General features: G+C 39.6%; 3 protein-coding genes and 1 non-coding gene across 4 annotated transcripts; 1 reads left to right on the forward strand and 3 right to left on the reverse strand.

The window, feature by feature from the left end:
* Positions 1–299: 299 nt before the first annotated feature.
* Positions 300–381, reverse strand: trnal-aag. Its single transcript has one exon. It is a non-coding gene; the product is annotated as a tRNA-Leu (tRNA).
* Positions 382–1,155: 774 nt separating this feature from the next.
* On the reverse strand, positions 1,156–5,429 carry aurkb (aurora kinase B). The gene is made up of 9 exons (XM_034544153.1): positions 5,300–5,429; positions 4,187–4,225; positions 3,917–3,998; positions 3,789–3,834; positions 3,332–3,520; positions 2,891–3,029; positions 2,489–2,637; positions 2,180–2,354; positions 1,156–1,772 (listed from the first exon to the last, which is right to left on the reverse strand). The coding sequence occupies exons 1-9, from the start codon at positions 5,303–5,305 to the stop codon at positions 1,599–1,601; spliced, it is 999 nt and encodes a 332-aa protein (XP_034400044.1). The 5' UTR covers positions 5,306–5,429; the 3' UTR covers positions 1,156–1,598.
* A 1,209-nt stretch (positions 5,430–6,638) lies between these two features.
* LOC117737506 (F-box/LRR-repeat protein 12-like) lies at positions 6,639–10,143 on the reverse strand. Its single transcript, XM_034543527.1, has 3 exons — positions 9,923–10,143; positions 9,708–9,783; positions 6,639–8,914 (listed from the first exon to the last, which is right to left on the reverse strand). Exons 1-3 carry the CDS (start codon positions 10,021–10,023, stop codon positions 7,874–7,876), a joined length of 1,218 nt encoding a protein of 405 aa, XP_034399418.1. The 5' UTR covers positions 10,024–10,143; the 3' UTR covers positions 6,639–7,873.
* Positions 10,124–16,457, forward strand: cops6 (COP9 signalosome subunit 6). The gene is made up of 10 exons (XM_034543528.1): positions 10,124–10,391; positions 12,174–12,299; positions 12,421–12,552; positions 13,414–13,502; positions 13,899–13,961; positions 14,067–14,114; positions 14,225–14,339; positions 14,915–15,007; positions 15,198–15,298; positions 16,001–16,457. The coding sequence occupies exons 1-10, from the start codon at positions 10,349–10,351 to the stop codon at positions 16,139–16,141; spliced, it is 951 nt and encodes a 316-aa protein (XP_034399419.1). The 5' UTR covers positions 10,124–10,348; the 3' UTR covers positions 16,142–16,457.
* The last annotated feature ends 1,953 nt before the right edge of the window (positions 16,458–18,410 follow it).

The raw sequence follows: 18,410 nt of genomic DNA on the forward strand, positions 1-18,410 counted from the left end.
TGTCCACATGTATAGATGAATGTCCTCTAATTATTTTTGTTCCACTCGTAAGATTTCATTTATGTGTTATATGTTCCCGAGTGATTTCTGGAGATTGATTGTGAACGAGAAAATGATACATTTATGTTTGTCAATATAAGGCTCATGGTTGAACATGAATAAAGGTCTCTGGAAACATCAGTACCCTTCACCATTGTCCGGTTGGGGTCCGCTACAGTTTGTATTACGCATAACACGTCTTCAATGGAAACACACTCCAGATATTTGAGCGTAGTAGGTAAAAAAGGTAGTACTTGTGATGGCAGCGGTGGGATTCGAACCCACGCCTCCGAGGAGACTGGAGCCTTAATCCAGCGCCTTAGACCGCTCGGCCACGCTACCGTACATAACCACGTCATTCAGATAGTTTGACTAGTTTTTATCACGCGAAAGCATGATATTAAGCAAGAATCGTACTATTTAGTCTTCCCTCATTGACGTAAATAAGATACATTGTTATTAGGATTGTTATTGTTCAGTTTGTGTGGTGCCGTGAGACTTTTGTCCTCCAGAGGATTGATATGATTTAATAAAACTTTGCTGTACCCTTACGTTTTGTGTGCAAATTCTTGTTTTCAAGTGGCTAATTAACGGTCTAATACTAGTGGAGTAAAAGGTACATTATTGTTAGACTGAACAATGTTCATTAGTTATTCAGGGCCACAGTAACCCTTTTCAAATTAGAGCTAATATAATTACAATTTCTATATAATTTCTTTGTTCTCTAGCAGACTAGGCTCCCCATCTTAATTCAAGTGCCTCGGCCACTCTACCGTACATAACCATGAGTCAGTTTCACTAGGTTTTACCAGGTGAAAGCATGATTATTCCAGAATGGTACAGTATAACTATTTAGTCTTCCCTCTGACGTAAATAGGATAGATAAGATATTAAATACGGCTCTAAAATGTTTTGAAGCAACAACTCTGTACAGGTTAACTAAATTTAGATTTGCTTATTGCAGCTCACACTTGTATGACACTGGTTTTAGTTAGACAACCCTTACAAACTGAAACCAAAGTTATTGCTGGCGTGTCCTACTCTTATGTTATGATATACTGTTTGCACTGTGTCCACAACATTTACCCAATCGAAGATTCATTAAATGATCACAAATGACTTTATAATATTTATTTAGAAATTTAAAGTATAGCATGAGGGAGAATAAAAAAAAACCCAACCCTGAAACATCTCATCTTAAACTATTTGAGAACACAGACAGCTTTAAATCAGTCCAACAGTAGTACTTTGGTGTCAAAGCTGTCAGATACAGAAATTCCAAATAGAGCTGTGTCCATTTAAAAAAAAAAAAAAAAGGTCACAAAGAAGTGTCAGAAGAAACGGCAATAAAAACACAAAACACCTCTAGGCAACATACTAGACATAGATAATGACGTCACACTGTACAATATAAAAAGTGGGTAGGCATTTATACCCATCATAAAATGTGCCAGAATAATGGCAGTTTGAAGCCCATGGCAGTGAAACCAAAACATGCTGGCCCAGAGTCTCTTGTGAAGGACAGATAAAACACCCCTCAGTGGGAGGCCGGCAGGAGCTCAGGATTTTTTGGCAGGGCAGATGGGGGGTAGGACTCGGCGGGAGTTGTTGCGCACCCATGGGTGATCAATGACACTCTGTAGTGAGAGCCGATCGACGGGGCTGAGGCGTAGCAGCTTGGTGATCAGGTCCCGTGCACCATCTGAGATGCTTTTGGGGAACTTCAAATCCACCTGCAAGCAGTAAGATATTATTTATTAATGACATGTGAACAATGCAGGAGAAACTAATATGTTAATTGAGATTAAAGACCTTCAGAATAATATTTAATGCTTGTTGTTGCAGACATGTAAAGGCACAACGTGGTTGTGCTACTACTCATTAGAGATGTAAAATCTTGAAGTTATCTTAAAATGTATAATCCTTTAGATCAAGTGTGTTTTTAAAAAAAAATATACTGTTATTGCAGTGTTTTGTGCATAATGATGCTATTCACAGATTTAAAAGAAAATTCGGAAAGGTTTCCTGAAATCAGTGAAAATATGACACACTTCCATCAATAATGCCCACATTTTTTTTTATCCACTCCAACAAGATTTTAGTTGAAGTGGAAATGAACCATTAGAAATCCAACACCAACCTTCATTATTCTTTTGTACGTTTCTGAATGGCTGGCAGTTTCAAAAGGTGGGTTGCCTTGCAAGCACTCGAAGCAGAGGACCCCAATGCACCACAGGTCCACCTTCTCACTATGGGTGTGGCCCTCAACCATCTCTGGAGGGAGGTAGTCCAGCGTCCCGCACATTGTACGACGTCTGGATGGGTACAGAACAAAGAGGTGAGCAGGGCAAGCAGAGAGGCAGCGACAAGTATATTCATGTGACAGTCTTTCACAGAACACAGTGGTGCGTTGACATCATGGAGCCTTAATGGCACGTCAGTTCTTCACCTTAGAGATGGTGCATGGACGGACCACCCAAAATCTGCAATTTTCAGCTCTCCACGATAGCCGAGGAGCAGATTCTCTGGCTTGATGTCCCGATGAATGACTTTCTTCTCATGGCAATAAATCAGTGCATCAGATATCTCCTCCATGTACTAGAAATATAAAGAGAGGTTGTCGTTGGAACACAACAAGACTTTAAATTATACAAATTGTTCAATATAATTAAAACAAGATATTGTGTGTGTGTGATACATATATAAATCAATTCCAGTCATCAAACTGCCGTTTGAACACAGGATACAGTGAGGATTTGTTGATTAATATTACAATTATTCAAGGTTAATTGACTAAAACAATAATAGCACTAATACAAAATTTGCTTTTGAAAGCAGAAGGAGCTCTTACTGTCGCAGTACGCTGGTCGTCAAATCTTCCACATCTCTGCAGCTCCTTGTACATTTCACCGCGTGGGGCGTACTCGAGCACCAAGAAGACCCTCTTTCGGTCATGGAAATAATTGTAGAAGCACAGAATGTTGGGGTGTCTGGGGAGAAAAGAGATTATATTTTTAGGCAGGATTTAGACTGTTTCCAAAACAAAGTGAAATAAATAGGATGCGATCAAAATTCCTATTTGAGCAAGTTGAGTACATAGAAGTTTAATGAATGCCTTATTCTAGTATCATACTGATTAGATATCCATTTTTAAAATCAAAATGCAAAAACAGAGGTTTTTTGAACATGCCACACTGAGTGCAGCACTACAGCGAAATGCATTAGTGTTTCCATGTAGCTCAAAACACATCTAACCTACATATAATTATAAAATGTTTTTCAGGAGACTTACTTGAGATGTGCCTGAATCTCAATCTCCCTCCTGAGTTGATGCTCTACATTCTCTTTCTCCATCTGGGACTTGAACAACACCTTCAGCGCGACAATGGCATCCACCTTCTTCACCCTGGCAAGGTAGACATTACCAAATTTGCCCTTTCCTAGTGGCCGACCGATGTCAAAGTCATCGATGGTGAATTTCCTGATGAGTACAAAGATCATTATTCACGTTATTCATTTAAAAATGTATGAAAGTAGGGCTGCACCACATTTTTGAATTCAGAATTGATTGAATTTTTTTATTGAATTAGTGACATTAGAGTAAAGACATTTGAAGCTTCGTTTGATAATCAATAGACGGTTTGAATCTTGACAAAATGACATTCAGTTCCTCCCTCTATAAAAGGCATAACAAAAAACAGAACTGATAACCAATACACAAGTCGAGGAGAACAAGGAAATAGACTTACTTTGAGGCTGCACTGGAGGATGAGCCGACACATTCCCTGCCAGGGGCTGAAAATGATAATACAATCAAAACAGGCACATTTCTTGAGGTGTCCAACTTCCGTCTGGATGCGAGGATGGGTAATATTACCTGTGATAGCATTTCTTTCCATCTCTGGTCGTGGCTTCACCTGAACACGCTGTGGGCCTGCCACCATGCTTGGGGTTGCAAACTGGTATTCAGAAGCAAACACAGATTTAGAAATGCATTAATATGTTGTTTTTTCCAGACAATAATAGTGAGCCATTTAGATTGATACCCATATCTGGCAATGCTGGCAGTCTAATGTGTCATAGTACACTTGCTGGTAATCAAATGTTGCTTTAAGCAGATGGCAAATGCACAAATATTTTATCTTACCGGTCGCTGGAAACCCCTGGGCTCATAATTTTCCTTATTCTGTGAAGAAATACATACATACAATTAACATTAATTTGAGCTTTTGTGTCTTTTCTTGAAGGTCAGACTTATGTTTAGCTTCAAGTTGTTTGTTATTTTAGACACTGCTTAAAGAATGCCCAGCGAGAAGAATGTTGAAGTAAGTTTTCACTAATTAATGCTGAAAAGACTTCACGTGGGGCGGAGTTTCATTTTTTTTCTTTTTAGACTTGGGTCCAGTGGTGATGGTGATGCTGCTCCAACTTGTTTCCTTGTGACTTTCACCTCAACGTGTACGTAGTTGCTCAGAATAACAGTTTTTGTTTATCAAAAAGCCATTTTGGAGTTTCTTTGTGGTGTCACAAATTTTTTTCTGATGTTTTATTAAGCGTTGTTCACAATCCACAACAATAACACAAAGGGACACAACGTTAAAGTTTCCAAAGACAAACGTTACGACAATCAAACCAATAGCCACACCAAAAAATATATACACGATAAGCCTTATTTTAGTGGATGCATTAACGTAAGACTGCATGTGCTCCTTCTGGTCTGGTGTTCCAGTAAGCGGTATTAATGTACCACATGGATAACTCCAAAAAGTGAACAGTAAAACTGGCCATTGTCGTAAAGTATATAACACATGTTACTTGGCCTCCTAATACGGCACCACAATACCGTATATATTTAAAACAACCCATCCTTTAACGCCAAAGGATTGTTATATAATCAGTTACAGACTTATAGTGGCGTCTCTTGCTCTTCCTGTGAATCCAGTGAACTGCGTTTGGCTAAAGACGTTGGCGTTTACCGTTGGCACCATTGCACCATGCGTGGACGACCTACGACGTCGCGGGTTACTTCGGATTAAATAACCCGTTACAGTGTGTATACTTTGTGTGTACGCATGTTATATACCACTTGTTATGACGTGACATCACGCTGCGTTAGCTTAGAAATGTAGCAAACGTTAGCTACCTTGGTTAGCTTAAATCACTTTTCCATTCGAACAATATAATTTAAACGAATGGTCCGTTGAACTCGTCTGTTACTCGGTCTTGTTCCTCTCTCAAACGGTAAAACAAACAACATTACCTGCATCGTAGTGAAGGAGTGTAGTATAACGATTTTAGTAAAGAAAGCCCAGAGCTACTATTTTGAACTTCCTCTGCCGCCAACGTTTTCAAAAAGCTGCCCTTCACGAACGCGATTGGTCAGCGTACGGCACACAAGAGGCTCCCATTGGTCAGAATTGTTGCAAGAGAAAGCGTGTGATTGGTGTACATCACGGAAGACCGATGTTAACCCGCCCTCAACCCTTTCACACACCCTCTATGGGTACGTCCCAAAGTCTCTTAATTGTCGTTTCCTCGCTCCTCGATCCTCGCTTGAACCGGAAGTTGATCTGCGCCACCATATTGACGGCCGTCCCAAAGCTCTTATTTTGCTCTGAGGAGCGAGGATGTATCTCGGAGGCACGAGAGCAGGCTTCCAGGAAGTGTTTTGACGCTCGACACGCCCCCTTATAGTTCATCAGTTATTTGATTGGACGCTGCAGCTGATCGGACTGATCGCTGGAGTTTCATACCAGAGTGAAGACGGATCACAGATTAAACTCACATTTTAAATTAGATTTGTTTTCTGATTCCCCATCTGGTTAACATATATGTTCATTGTAGGTCTGTAGGTTGTCACAAACAACTTCATTTGTAAAAAGATTAGTCTTTTCTTGATCTGTTATTTCCCTCAATAACTTGTATTAAAGTGAGAGAGAGCTGGAGAGAGGAAACACTAACAGACTAGAGAGAGAAACATCTCCACTGACAGGGATGATAACTGTGTCTATTATTATGGGTAGTAGTTTAACACAACTGAAAAACCTTATACGATAATTTTTATCAATATCTTAAGTGATCTTTTTTATAGAATGTTCGCTAAAAAATGTCGGGACCAGAAAACAACTCGGTTCCACTGATCATGTGTTCAGACACAAACTCATTCGTAAGTCCAAAATCCAAACATATACTTACAATTATAAAAAAATTATGAGTTACAAGAAAAGTCGAAAACACACAACTGGAACCAAATAAAGTATGGGCGCAATGGCTGTCAGCATTAATTCACTATTCAAAAGTTCTACCAATCAATTATTTGATAAATCAATTTGTTTTCATTGGTGACAACATCCTTATTGTTGCAGATCGTAGAAGAGTGAACACGATAAACAAAACGTAGGCTTCTTGACCGTTTAAGATTCATAAGCAGCACATGCTGTTAATTTGTATTTAATGAGTTAAGTTGATATCTACAGGTCAGTTGATAAACCCCTGGATTTCATGGGAAGTCGGTCTATCAGTCAAAACAGATTGCTGTTTTTTTATAGAATTATGCAATTTATGATACAATACAACAAAAGACAAATGAAACATTATGTTGTATTTGTTGAAAATAGGTTTATTCAAAACTCCTTTATAATCATTAAGAAGGTTACAATTATCATGGTTGGATTGCTGCAAAACAATTCACGTCAATGACACAGATATTCCATGTAATTAATACAACAAACAAGACATTTACAACTACAATGAAAGTAAGTAAGAATTGTGAATTGACGAAGATGAATTTAAATATGTTGTGCTGTTTTTATGTAACACCAAAGTCAAGCACCTGCTTGTAAACAGATACATATTTTCTGAATGTATACATTGCACACACAAAAAAATAAAAATAAAAAAAGAAGTGAAGGAACAGGAAACAGGTGGATCATTGCCAGCAGCATGCTTCAGTTCTCTGCCTTTGTAACTGAAACCTGCTTATGTCTTTAGTCTAGCTGTGACCGCTTGATATTTTTTCCTTTTTATTGTGACCAAGTTTGAAATAGTATGTTGAAAAACGTGTTAATTTGTGTCTGTGTATGAGCAACACATTTGGAAGCGACACTGCCCACTAATCAATCGTAAGGGTTGGACACAATAGATACCGTGAGACAATATGAATTTGTGTACCTTTAGAGATCTTTTCAAACCGTCCGTCATGTTGTAGGTCTAACTTTAACATGTAACATCTGAGGCAATGTTGAAAATCCATGAGCAAGCTTGCTTTGTGACAAGATGATTTTTCCTCAACGTGATGAAATACCTTCAATTTGTATTTGGTATTATGGTATTTTGTATTTGCTGAAATAGCCAATAGAGATCTTGCCTGGCTATTTCATTCGTAAAAAGGAGTGAAAAAGTACTATCACAATATATAGCACCATTACAAGTAAGCTTTTAGTCAAGGTTGAAGATACATGGTTTGTAAATATCCTGTCAAAACCCATGTAACATTTTGCTTTTTTTAGAAGCCAAACATATTGTTGAAAACAGATTTCCTGCTCTGGCTGTTTAGGTTGGCGGAATATAAACAACATTTAGGAGAAAAAATGTCCTTAAAGCCGGAAAAAGTGGGCAAGGAAAAAGCGGGCAAGGAAAAAGCGGGCAAGGTAGCCTATTTCACTCCAATATTATACAGTATATGCGATTTCAAAAAAATTGTTGACATGAAGGTCTGAATCATATCTGGCGCTGGCTCAGAAGAATCTCTGATATCTTGTAACCATGTGGGCTGTGCATATTTACAATAATAAAAAGTCATTCATTTTCTTCATAACACGACAGAAGACCTCATTTAGTCTGCACTGATCTGAACAGAGCAGTTGGTGAAAACTAGTATGCAAGATGGCAGCAGGACAGCCAGAGAGCGACGCAAACTTGGAATGGGATCGTTCATGTCTAGTGTGTTCTCATCATTGCTGTTTTCTACACCTGCAGCTTCCTCATTGTCCTGCTCTTCTCCACTACCACCACCCTCCCCCTCCACAGCTGGTGGACACTGCCTAGGCTGGAAGGTCACATCCAAAAACTCCATCCGACTGAGCCCACGGAGCATTCTGCAGCTACGAACTATCTGCATCTCGCTGAGCGTGCAGGCCCACAGGCACAGACCCTTCAGATCCTTCAGGCGGCTGGCACAGAGCAACCCTGGTCCCACCTCTTTACCCCCCAGACTCAGTTCCTCCAGTCCGAGCCATCCTGCACCGAGCCCAAGGGAGGCCATCTGTAACTGGTAACCTTGCCGTCCAGTGATGCCTATTTCCAGAAACTTGAGTCTGGAAAGGCCTTCCAGCCCACAAGCGCCTTCCTTGGCAGCACAGTTCCTGAGCCCATTAGCAGTAACACGAAATGTGTCGCGCAGCTCTAATCGACTGAGCCTCTCCCATGATGTCAGACTCTGCAGATGCTGGTCCGTGAAAGAGGGCACATTGTTAAGGACTAGCCTCCCTATACCAATCCCTGATGGAGAGCCATGCCCTTTTCGATGCCTTCCTTGCGTTTGAGCACCAACACTGGATGTGGCTTCTGCTCTTTCTTGGGAACGGGCAGGTGAAGTGGGAGTCTGGTTGAAAAATTCCCGAGGAAGCTCACAGCCACGCAGCTCCAGCACCTGCAAAGACGTGGGTAGGAGCTGGCAACTGGGAAGGCTTCGCAAGTCTGCGTGCAAAAGATAGAGTTTACTCAGGCGAGGGCATTTTGTGGACAAAGCTTTGAGCCAAGACTCGGAGAGAAAGGTGCCACCTCTGGCAGAAAGCAGCAAACCACGCAACCGTAGGCACCTTAGTCCACAACCCAGGTACTGACGCAGCAGGAGCCAAAGTATGCGGGACGTCACCTAACAAACAATGGACAGTCATGTATGCATTGAGGGTGGAGGATGAGAGGCCAAAGGGAGACAGTTTCTGTCAATAATTGTACAGACATACAGAACCCATATGTAATAACATTTACTTCAACAGGGGATTATGGCAAGACAAGTTTATTTGTGGAGCACATTTTATACACAAAGAATCATTAAGTGCTTCACATAATGCATTTCAAAACAATGAAAAGGAAATACACACCAGATCATCATGATACAAATTAAAAATGTGTTTTGACTTAAGATGACTATAACAATAATAGATAGGTAAAGATATGCAAGGTGCCTGATTTCAAATGCTAAAGATTCAGTCACAGGTGGTGGAGCACATACACGTTTTTTTTCTTCTATCGAGTAGTCAAATGAAGATTTAGAAGTTATGTATGAGTCTTGCATGATATGCATGATTCTTCTTTGTGCCTGTTTTTTTTAAAGATCGTAGCATTCAGACCGGTCATTGATTTGATGGCACTGTCAACGTTTTATTCTAACTTCCTGATGACATGTTTCAGGGCTTTTGGTTTTCAAAGACAAAAAGTTGAGCTCCGACTCTCCGCCTTTCTTCTTCATCGCCAAATAAAGTGGTAACGTTATTGCTATTAGTTAAATTGTTAATGGCTGGCTACATATGATTTTCATTTGTCTGAAATAATATGTGTTGAGTGGACTGCATGAGGCGGTTATGTTCCCAACATAAAATAAGTACTACAATGAGCGATACATTAAAAGAAACGGATTGAGGCTAAATCGCCAGTGTCATTCTTACCCCTTTCCATGCAGTCAGATCGACAAACCTCCACAGCTTTTGATCTTTCACGAGCCGTTTCCATCTCTTACAAACCCTATATGACACCGCAAAACACAAGAAATAACTTCATCATGTGACGCGAGCCACCGCAAAGACAACACTGGCACTGAGTTGTATTTCAGAAGGCGAATAAACCTGTGAAATACTGTCGGTAAAGTTAAATTCACCCTTACCTTCCAGCTCTAACGAGCTCTCGTACGCTCAAATACGACAACACGTCAATTAAAATGTTTTCTGGAAAGTAGTCCAGGTTACAGGCTTTAAATTCATCCATTTTGTCAACAAAACTAGTTCAACCATGGACACGGACTGATATCTCGACGCACACGGGTTGCGCCGTCATCAAAATTCCCCAGGAAACCGATGCCCATTGACTGTAGTACCGAGCGGCAGTTTGCCGCTTAAATACAATTATGTTTCTTTATGCTCCACATAACGTGTCTCAGTTAAATTCTGTCTTGCTTTCTGTAAACGCATGTTGGATTTATGACAGTAATTATGTGGTAGAACTTATTTCAAATCATACTGATGAAGCTATATTGCCACCTAACGCTCGTTAGGTGAACAGTTCACTGCGCCTGCGCGGGTTACCGGACAAGATGGCGACCAGCAATGGTGGAGGAATGGAAGTGGATGGGGCAGGCTAGTATTTCTCGCTTATCTCATAATTTCTGCCTGATATTAACATGAAACTGTGTGCAGACTGTCGCATGTGTCGTACATTAGTGTTGTGGGTGACTGTAAGTAATGAATCAGTGGTGCTAAAGGTGGCATGACGCGAGCTTGCTGACTAGCGGGTTAACGTAACGTACACGGCTCTGCTGTAAAGCTGTCAACAAATTCATCACTTTAGATATTTGAGTCAGTATTTTAATATGTAGCTAGCTATAGTATTCATTTCCTCCCGGTGTTAAGATCATTAATATGAATTTAAGTATGTCCGCTCAGGCAGACTTAACAAAAACATTGATTAGTTTGGACAACAATCCGATCTTTTAATTAGGTCTGGTCAGCTGTCCATGTGATCTCTTTCGTTCAATATTTGTATTTGCTGATATTTAGATTTATTGAGCCAAAGAAGTCTATACATACAGTATATGTTTTTTGTCAATACTCCTTTCCATTTGTCTAAAAGAATCACTAAATTACTTTTTTATCTACATCCACAGACAAAACAGGTGAACATGGAGCAGTATCCAAAATGAGCAAATTGTGGGAAAAAACAATTACAAATTAATATGTTTATACTAAATTTAAGAGACTTCCAATAATATAACTCTAAGAATAGAAACATGACTCAGATGAGGCATTGATTTCTATCTTTATCTCCCTTTCTAGTCTTTCTTAACTCCTCTCACACATTAACCTATTTAAATAAATTAAACAGTATATCATAAGCTACAAGTCAGAAACTCTTATGTACAAGGTGTGATATGAGGGGTGGCCAAAATTGTATCGTATTGTGTCCCAAAGCACAACTATTCTACCTCAGGAGGTAAAGCTGTTGTCAACTAAGTGAATCCCTTGTCCCTGCAGTCGACATATTAAAGTGTCTTTGGGTAAGATACTGAACCCCAAATGTGACAATATCTGCAAATGACACACATTAATAGGCAGTTAAATAATCAATGTATAACACATCTGCCCACACACTGTGTTGACACAGAGTAGGTTGTAAATCGTCAAAGTATCTCTACTAGTAGTCGTGATAAATGAAGGTTTTGTAACCTTAACTGATGCTCATTGCTTTTCTGCGCAGGAGAAAATTAGCCAACTCTGCATTCGTCTTAAAATCCTTCCGGGCTCTAAGCTGTCTCCATCTTTTATGTGCATCTCCAATACTTGTGTGTACATTTTAACACGTCTCTGGTCATGTAGCTTTTTAGATGCTGAGACTTTATAGGTTGGGTATAATCCAGCAGCATGTCAGTTCATCCAGGTCGTTTTGCTTGCTTCTGTGGCTGCAAGACGCTGCGTTTGTGTGCCAATTGGTTTCATATCTGGCAACATGGGGCGTCAAAATAGGCAGTGGTCGGTAGTATTGTATGTCATAAAATGTTTAACGGAAAATGACTTTAAAAAGTCCTAGTTCCATAAAAATTACGTTAATAAGTCACGCTATAGTACATCATAAAAACGTCATTGTATGAAAACGTTTATTATATAGTATGTTATGAAAAATGTCAAAGTATAATGGTCTATAAAAATGCAATAGAACAAATTAAAATAATCGTATGTATGCCAAACATGTCATATAGTATGTCATAAAATATGTAAAACACTGAATCCCTACTTGTTACATTGGCAAATGTTTGTGGGTGGAGTTTGCAACAATTACTTTAATTTATTTAATCTTGTAAGTTTTGGTTCAGTCAATAACCCAATAGTAAAGCCCATCTATTTTGTGTCTCCGTATGACTGTAGCCAGCCCCAGTGTTATGGCCGCAGGGGTCACCGGAAGCGTCTCTGTGGCCTTGCACCCTCTGGTTATCCTCAACATATCCGACCACTGGATACGCATCCGCTCACAAGAGGGACGACCAATGCAGGGTATGTATTTCATAAGCCATAGAGTAATGTACATTTAGTCTAATGTTCAGCGGAGTTGTTCTGTAACTGAGTGTAATTAAGAAGGTTATTATACATTATTGTGTTTATTTCTCCTGCACAGTGATTGGCGCCCTGATCGGGAAGCAGGAGGGAAGAAACATCGAGGTGATGAACTCCTTTGAGTTGCTGTCTCAGACCATAGATGACCGAGTGCATATTGACAAAGAGTACTACTACACCAAGGAGGAACAATGTTAGTGGTTTGTATTTAAGGGCAAGAATACAGCTCTCTTCTGTCTAATACGTTTCTCCTTTTATGACAGTTTTATGAAATGCAGTGCAGCCAGCGATTCCCTGGAAGGCTGTTGGTGTAAGATTACAGAAGAAAACTTACTCTCCTTCTGAGCCCTGCTTGTGTGTCAGAAAGTGACTTAATTAATCATATTAGCAAAACCAACCTCCTTTGAGATCAATGCCTAAAATCTGTGTGTCTGTGTGTCTGTGTGTCTGTGTGTCTGTGTGTCTGTGTGGTCTGTGTGTCTGTGTGTCTGTGTGTCCGTGTGTCCGTGTGTCCGTGTGTCTGTGTGTCTGTGTGGTCTGTGTGTCTGTGTGTCTGTGTGTCTGTGTGTCCGTGTGTCCGTGTGTCTGTGTGTCCGTGTGTCCGTGTGTCTGTGTGCCTGTGTGTCCGTGTGCCCGTGTGTCCGTGTGTCCGTGTGCCTGTGTGCCCGTGTGTCTGTGTGTGTGTGCCCGTGTGTCTGTGTGTCTGTGTGGAATCAGTACAATTGGAATAGTGAAAGTGGAAAAGCCTATAAGACATGATCTTCTCAGCCATTTCAGACTACAAAGGTCTGGTGGATACTATTTTAGGCCAAGGGTCCCATTGTGCCAACATACCTATAAATGAATACATGTTTTGTTTCTCCTTTTGACAAGTTCATTGTTTACTGTAACAGTCCAGAGGGAACTTGCTGAAATGAATAAAATATGTGGTCCTCACCCCCAAAATCCCTTTAAAAGAAACATCAGTGACAGATTGCATCACAGAGGAAACATTAGATAATAATGTAATATGCTTGCTGTAGTTTTTTGTTAAATATTAATTTTTGTCTCTCAGTTAAACAGGTCTTTAAAGAGATGGAGTTCTTGGGCTGGTACACCACAGGCGGCCCACCTGACGCATCAGACATCCACATTCACAAGCAGGTAGGCAAAAGTTAAAGGGCCGATATGTGCAGTCAGATCCTCACTCACTGAGTCAGTGGCAACCGCACGACGCAATTTAAAATCAGGGTTGTCCTGCATTCACCTCGATTGGTCGGATACCTGAGATACAACTTTTACTTTGAAAGCAAATACCAAGCATAAATATTGCGGAGATGTTGACATTTTGTGTTATTGGTTCATGTTCAACCAATATAGATGTTGTGTTTAATTAATTCCAACACAATGTCAAACGACATGCACAATGCCATGGTTATTTTCCAAGGTGATTTAGGCTTTTATTTTGTTGTTGTTAATAGAAGTAAAATCATCTTAAAGCCTGATAGTTTTTCAGATAGTGTGCACTACAACTTACTTATTTTCCTTATTCTCTGCCAGGTGTGCGAAATTATTGAGAGCCCGCTCTTCCTCAAACTCAATCCATTGACCAAGCATACAGATGTGAGTTCCTCTGCATTTTCACTTAAAAAAATGAGAAAACACCACGATTGTGTATTTAGACACAGCCGCTTTAAATGTCCTTTTTTTTTTTTTTTCTTCCTTCAGCTTCCCGTTAGCGTTTATGAATCTGTGATTGACATCATCAATGGCGAGGTAATCGTCATATTTCTCATCCTCATTTACATATCCTTTCCTGCAGCAGTGAGCCAGATTTCCATTGAGAATTGTCAATGTTTTATTTTAAATGTGTGGTTTTTTTTTAGGCTACCATGTTGTTTGCTGAGCTGACGTATACTCTGGCAACAGAAGAAGCGGAGAGAATCGGGGTTGACCACGTAGCTCGAATGACAGCCACGGGCACAGGAGAAAACTCAACAGGTAAAAGTTCATGTTCTTCCCTTTTTACAGGTTGAACACACAGCTGAGATGCCCCGTTGTATAAACATTGTTTATTTAACCCATAACTCATAAAAGGTGTTATCTCAGCTCTTATCTCAGATTACGATAGATCCAAATTAAATGCCTGTTAAATCCAGCTCGGATTTATTCCGCACCGTTAGTTAAATTTCAGCAACAATGTTCTGACTACTTTGTGCTTTATATTTGTGAACACAATATGAAGAGATTATTAAAATTTAAAGAGCTCAAGCTCTCTTATCCTTTGCACATTAGTCATTAGAATTACAGCTGTGTTTGGGATTGCTGCCCCATATTGATTTAAAGATTATATGTCGAAGTCTCGTATACAATAAAGTCAGTAAAACAAAAAACTTTTGTGTGATTCTTTCCAGAGAATCTCAGTTTTACAGATTTGTCGATTTAAATTAATGAATCTATTATTTAAACAAAAAATATTTTTATTTATTCTTAAGGAAGATGTTTACGGTGCAACTGATTTGACGACAATATGTATTCTGTCTTAACTCCAGTATTCTCTTTGTTCTCCCCGTTAGTTGCTGAACACCTTATAGCCCAGCACAGTGCGATAAAGATGCTCCACAGCCGGGTGAAGATAATTCTAGAGTACGTCAAAGCCGTGGAATCAGGTGAGAGGACGACGGGGTCTTTTAATTGATGCTTTGAGAGCAAAAAAATGTGAACTATAAGTCAGGAAAACAGCTGTTCTCAGATGAGATGTTCCCTTTCCTCCCTTTTCCACTCAAACACACCTCCATAATTACAAACCCCTGTTTGACAGCATCAGCTTTAACTTGTTTTATTTTTTCTGTACCGCAGGCGAGGTGCCATTTAACCACGAGATCCTTCGAGAAGCCAACGCCCTGTGCCACAGATTGCCAGTCCTCAGTACCATAAAGTTCAAAACTGACTTCTATGATGTAAGCAAGCTTTGTGTACCTTAACGCACAACATGTTTTTACACCCTAATGCATGTGGGTGTTTTCATCAAAACGCCAAAGCATGAGGCTGGCATTCTTATCAAAGAATCCAGAGAAAAGGCTAAAACAAGTTTAGTCCATCTCTACAAACGTTTACCTGCAGTGCGTCTGTGGCTCTGAACCCAAAGCACATTAATTCTGGACACAAATCTATAGTTTCTTTTTTTTAAGACTATGATTATTATTTAGTAAATAATACTATTGTACTAAATCAAAACAACACACAGACAGGAGGAGATATCAGTACAGTGATTGGTTTACGACCACTGATATAGAAGGTCCATGTCTGTTTTAGTGGACAGAGTTCAGATCCACGTGGTTTATGACTGGGAGCACATAACTGAGATTATATATGCATTTTTATTTTACAAAACCTTGGGTAAAAAAACAGCAGGCCACTGTATTTAGCAAACGACACTCAGACAGGGGTAGATATTGCATTTGTTAGGGACCATTTTCAGCTGCGAATCAATGCAATTCTTTTGGTGCTGGTGAGTATTTTCAGCATGTGAGATGTGAAGCTCATCCACGTGTGGACAATTCCAAGTTGATTTGGGATTTATTAAAGGAAATTTCCTTATTTGCAGGCGTCTTAGCAAATGATTTCTGTTCCGTAAAGCTGCCTTTCTTTCCCCCCTGCAGCAATGTAATGACGTGGGCCTCATGGCCTACTTAGGCACCATCACCAAGACCTGCAACAGTATGAACCAGTTCATCAACAAGTTCAACGTGCTGTACGACAGACAGGGAATCGGCCGGAGGATGAGAGGACTCTTCTTCTGAGCCGGCAGAGCGACGAACATGCACTGCAGTTTATTTTTCTGTTTTCTTCTTGGACATGTTTTGTATTTTTTTGGTTAGCTAAAACAAATTCGGCAGTAAATTTTCAAACAAGTTTACTGCTTTTCAACCACAAGTGTATCGAAAAGCACTTAATTACACAAATCTAAAAGAGATATGTACAAAATCGCTAAACCTTTTCTTGGTTACGCACAGAAATTAATCCACTATACATGAACGTTATATTATTTTACCCCGTTTGTTTTATTGTTTCATGTTGCTGTATGTAATAAATGATCTGCTGATTTTTTTCATTGGACTTTGACTCTTCTTTCTAAGATTGTATAGTATGTCACGAAAAAAATATTAAAACATGGAATTATATATTATGTCCTAATAAAGTGTAGTATGCCATTAATTGAATAAAAAAATCCATAGTATCGCATACATATGTTGTTAAGAATGTCGGATTATGCCAAGAAAATGATGGGAAAGATGTAAAAGTAAAACAGTTAATTGTTCTCAAACAACAACAACGGTTATTGGTGGGATGACGACCTCAGCGGCCATGAATGTCGAGCTCTTCAGGCTTTTGTAGCGTCCTTTGCATTGGAGATCGGGTTCAGCTCCGACCCGGATCCCAGCTGGTCTGACAGGAAGAAGATGAGCAATGCCAAAGCAGATGCACATTCCACACGACGTGCAAATTAAAACACGACAAGGAGCTTTAAACGCATGAAGCAGGCGTCGGCAGCTAGACGTCATAAAGTATGTCATAAAAACGCCCGAACAAGTATCTTACACCATAAACAATTTTGTTAAAAAAAAGGTGTGTATATATATATATATATAGTATGTTGTAAGAATGACAGGATAGTATTTTGTAAAAAGTCATAATAATTAATAGCATGCAATAAAATGTCATGAAGAATGGAAAAGTATAGCATCAACCTAAAAAATGTAATACAAGACTTGAAAAACTCAGTCATCAGTCATCAGTCATCAAAGGTCTTCAAAGCTTCAAAGGTCCAACCCTTCCATACAACACAGAGATACAAAGAGCATCTGCATTACATGTCTACACACAAAACAATGGGGAAAAAATAATGTTAAACTAAACAAAAGGTATTTAATTAATCCTTAAAAGAAGATGGTTGAGGTGCACATTAGAGATGCTTATACGCACCTTTAGCTGTTCTATATCGCTTTGACTCCTGTAAAACACTTTACTCCTACTTTAAAATGTCTGCAGGCCACCCAGAATGCTGCTGTGTGGTTTGTTGATGTTAATAGTTTCGGTTGAGGTCTTTGGCACAGATGAACAATACAGATGTGTTTCCCCCTGTAATGCTTCGAAGTTTATTCAATTACTTACATTGAAAGAGTTGACTCTGCACATCTAAAAAGGAAAGATTAAACCTGTAATGATCACAGTGTTTTTAGCACAGTCTCACTCTGTGTTGTATTTGCCTAATGTATGCTTTTTTTTTAATGTGCCTTTCTTTCCTCCTGAATTAATGCAATGGTGTGACCCTACTTAGGCACCATCACCAAGACCTGCAACGGTATGAACCAGTTCATCAACAAGTTCAATATCCTGTACGATAAACAGGGGGATGGGCTGCAGGGGGAGAGGGCTCTTAATGTTAAACAGTAAGCCGAAGCAGACAAACAAGCACCGCAGTTTATTCTTCTCCATTTTGTTCTTTTAGATTTATTGGTATTTTTGGTTTGCTAAAACTAATTCTACAATGACTTTTAAAACAATTTTCAAAGTATCAAAAACTACTTGATTACAAAAATCGCTGAACTCTTTCTTGGTACGTGAACATTATACTATTTTACCCTGTTTATCATGTTCCTGTATATAATAAGGGGTCCGCTGATTGTTTTTAATGGGACTTTGACCGCTCTTCTTTTCAGGCGTAAATGATTGTAATAGAGTAGAACTTCTGGTAACTGTACTCTGAAATGAGTCGTACGTGCAGCTGCCGGTTTATTATCAGGAGTGTTTTCAGTTAGCTCGTCTTTTGTTGTGTTCCTCCTGCTGTTCGATTGCCTTTGGAGGTTTGAACAGAAAGACATACTCAACAGGAAAAAAAAGGGGGGCGGGGGGGTGTCTAACAGGAGTCAGCTTTTTTATGGGTATTAAATGCACAGCGGTACCAGACATAAAGACCCCGGCCTGCAAGTTGGCACTTTTCCTTTACTAGCCTGCTTCTACGTGCCATGTGGCTCCAGGTGGAGCAAACACTTATATACCTTTCTGTCT

The sequence above is a fragment of the Cyclopterus lumpus genome, chromosome 10, assembly GCF_009769545.1.
Source record: "Cyclopterus lumpus isolate fCycLum1 chromosome 10, fCycLum1.pri, whole genome shotgun sequence".
In the NCBI taxonomy this organism is placed as follows: Eukaryota; Metazoa; Chordata; class Actinopteri; order Perciformes; family Cyclopteridae; genus Cyclopterus; species Cyclopterus lumpus.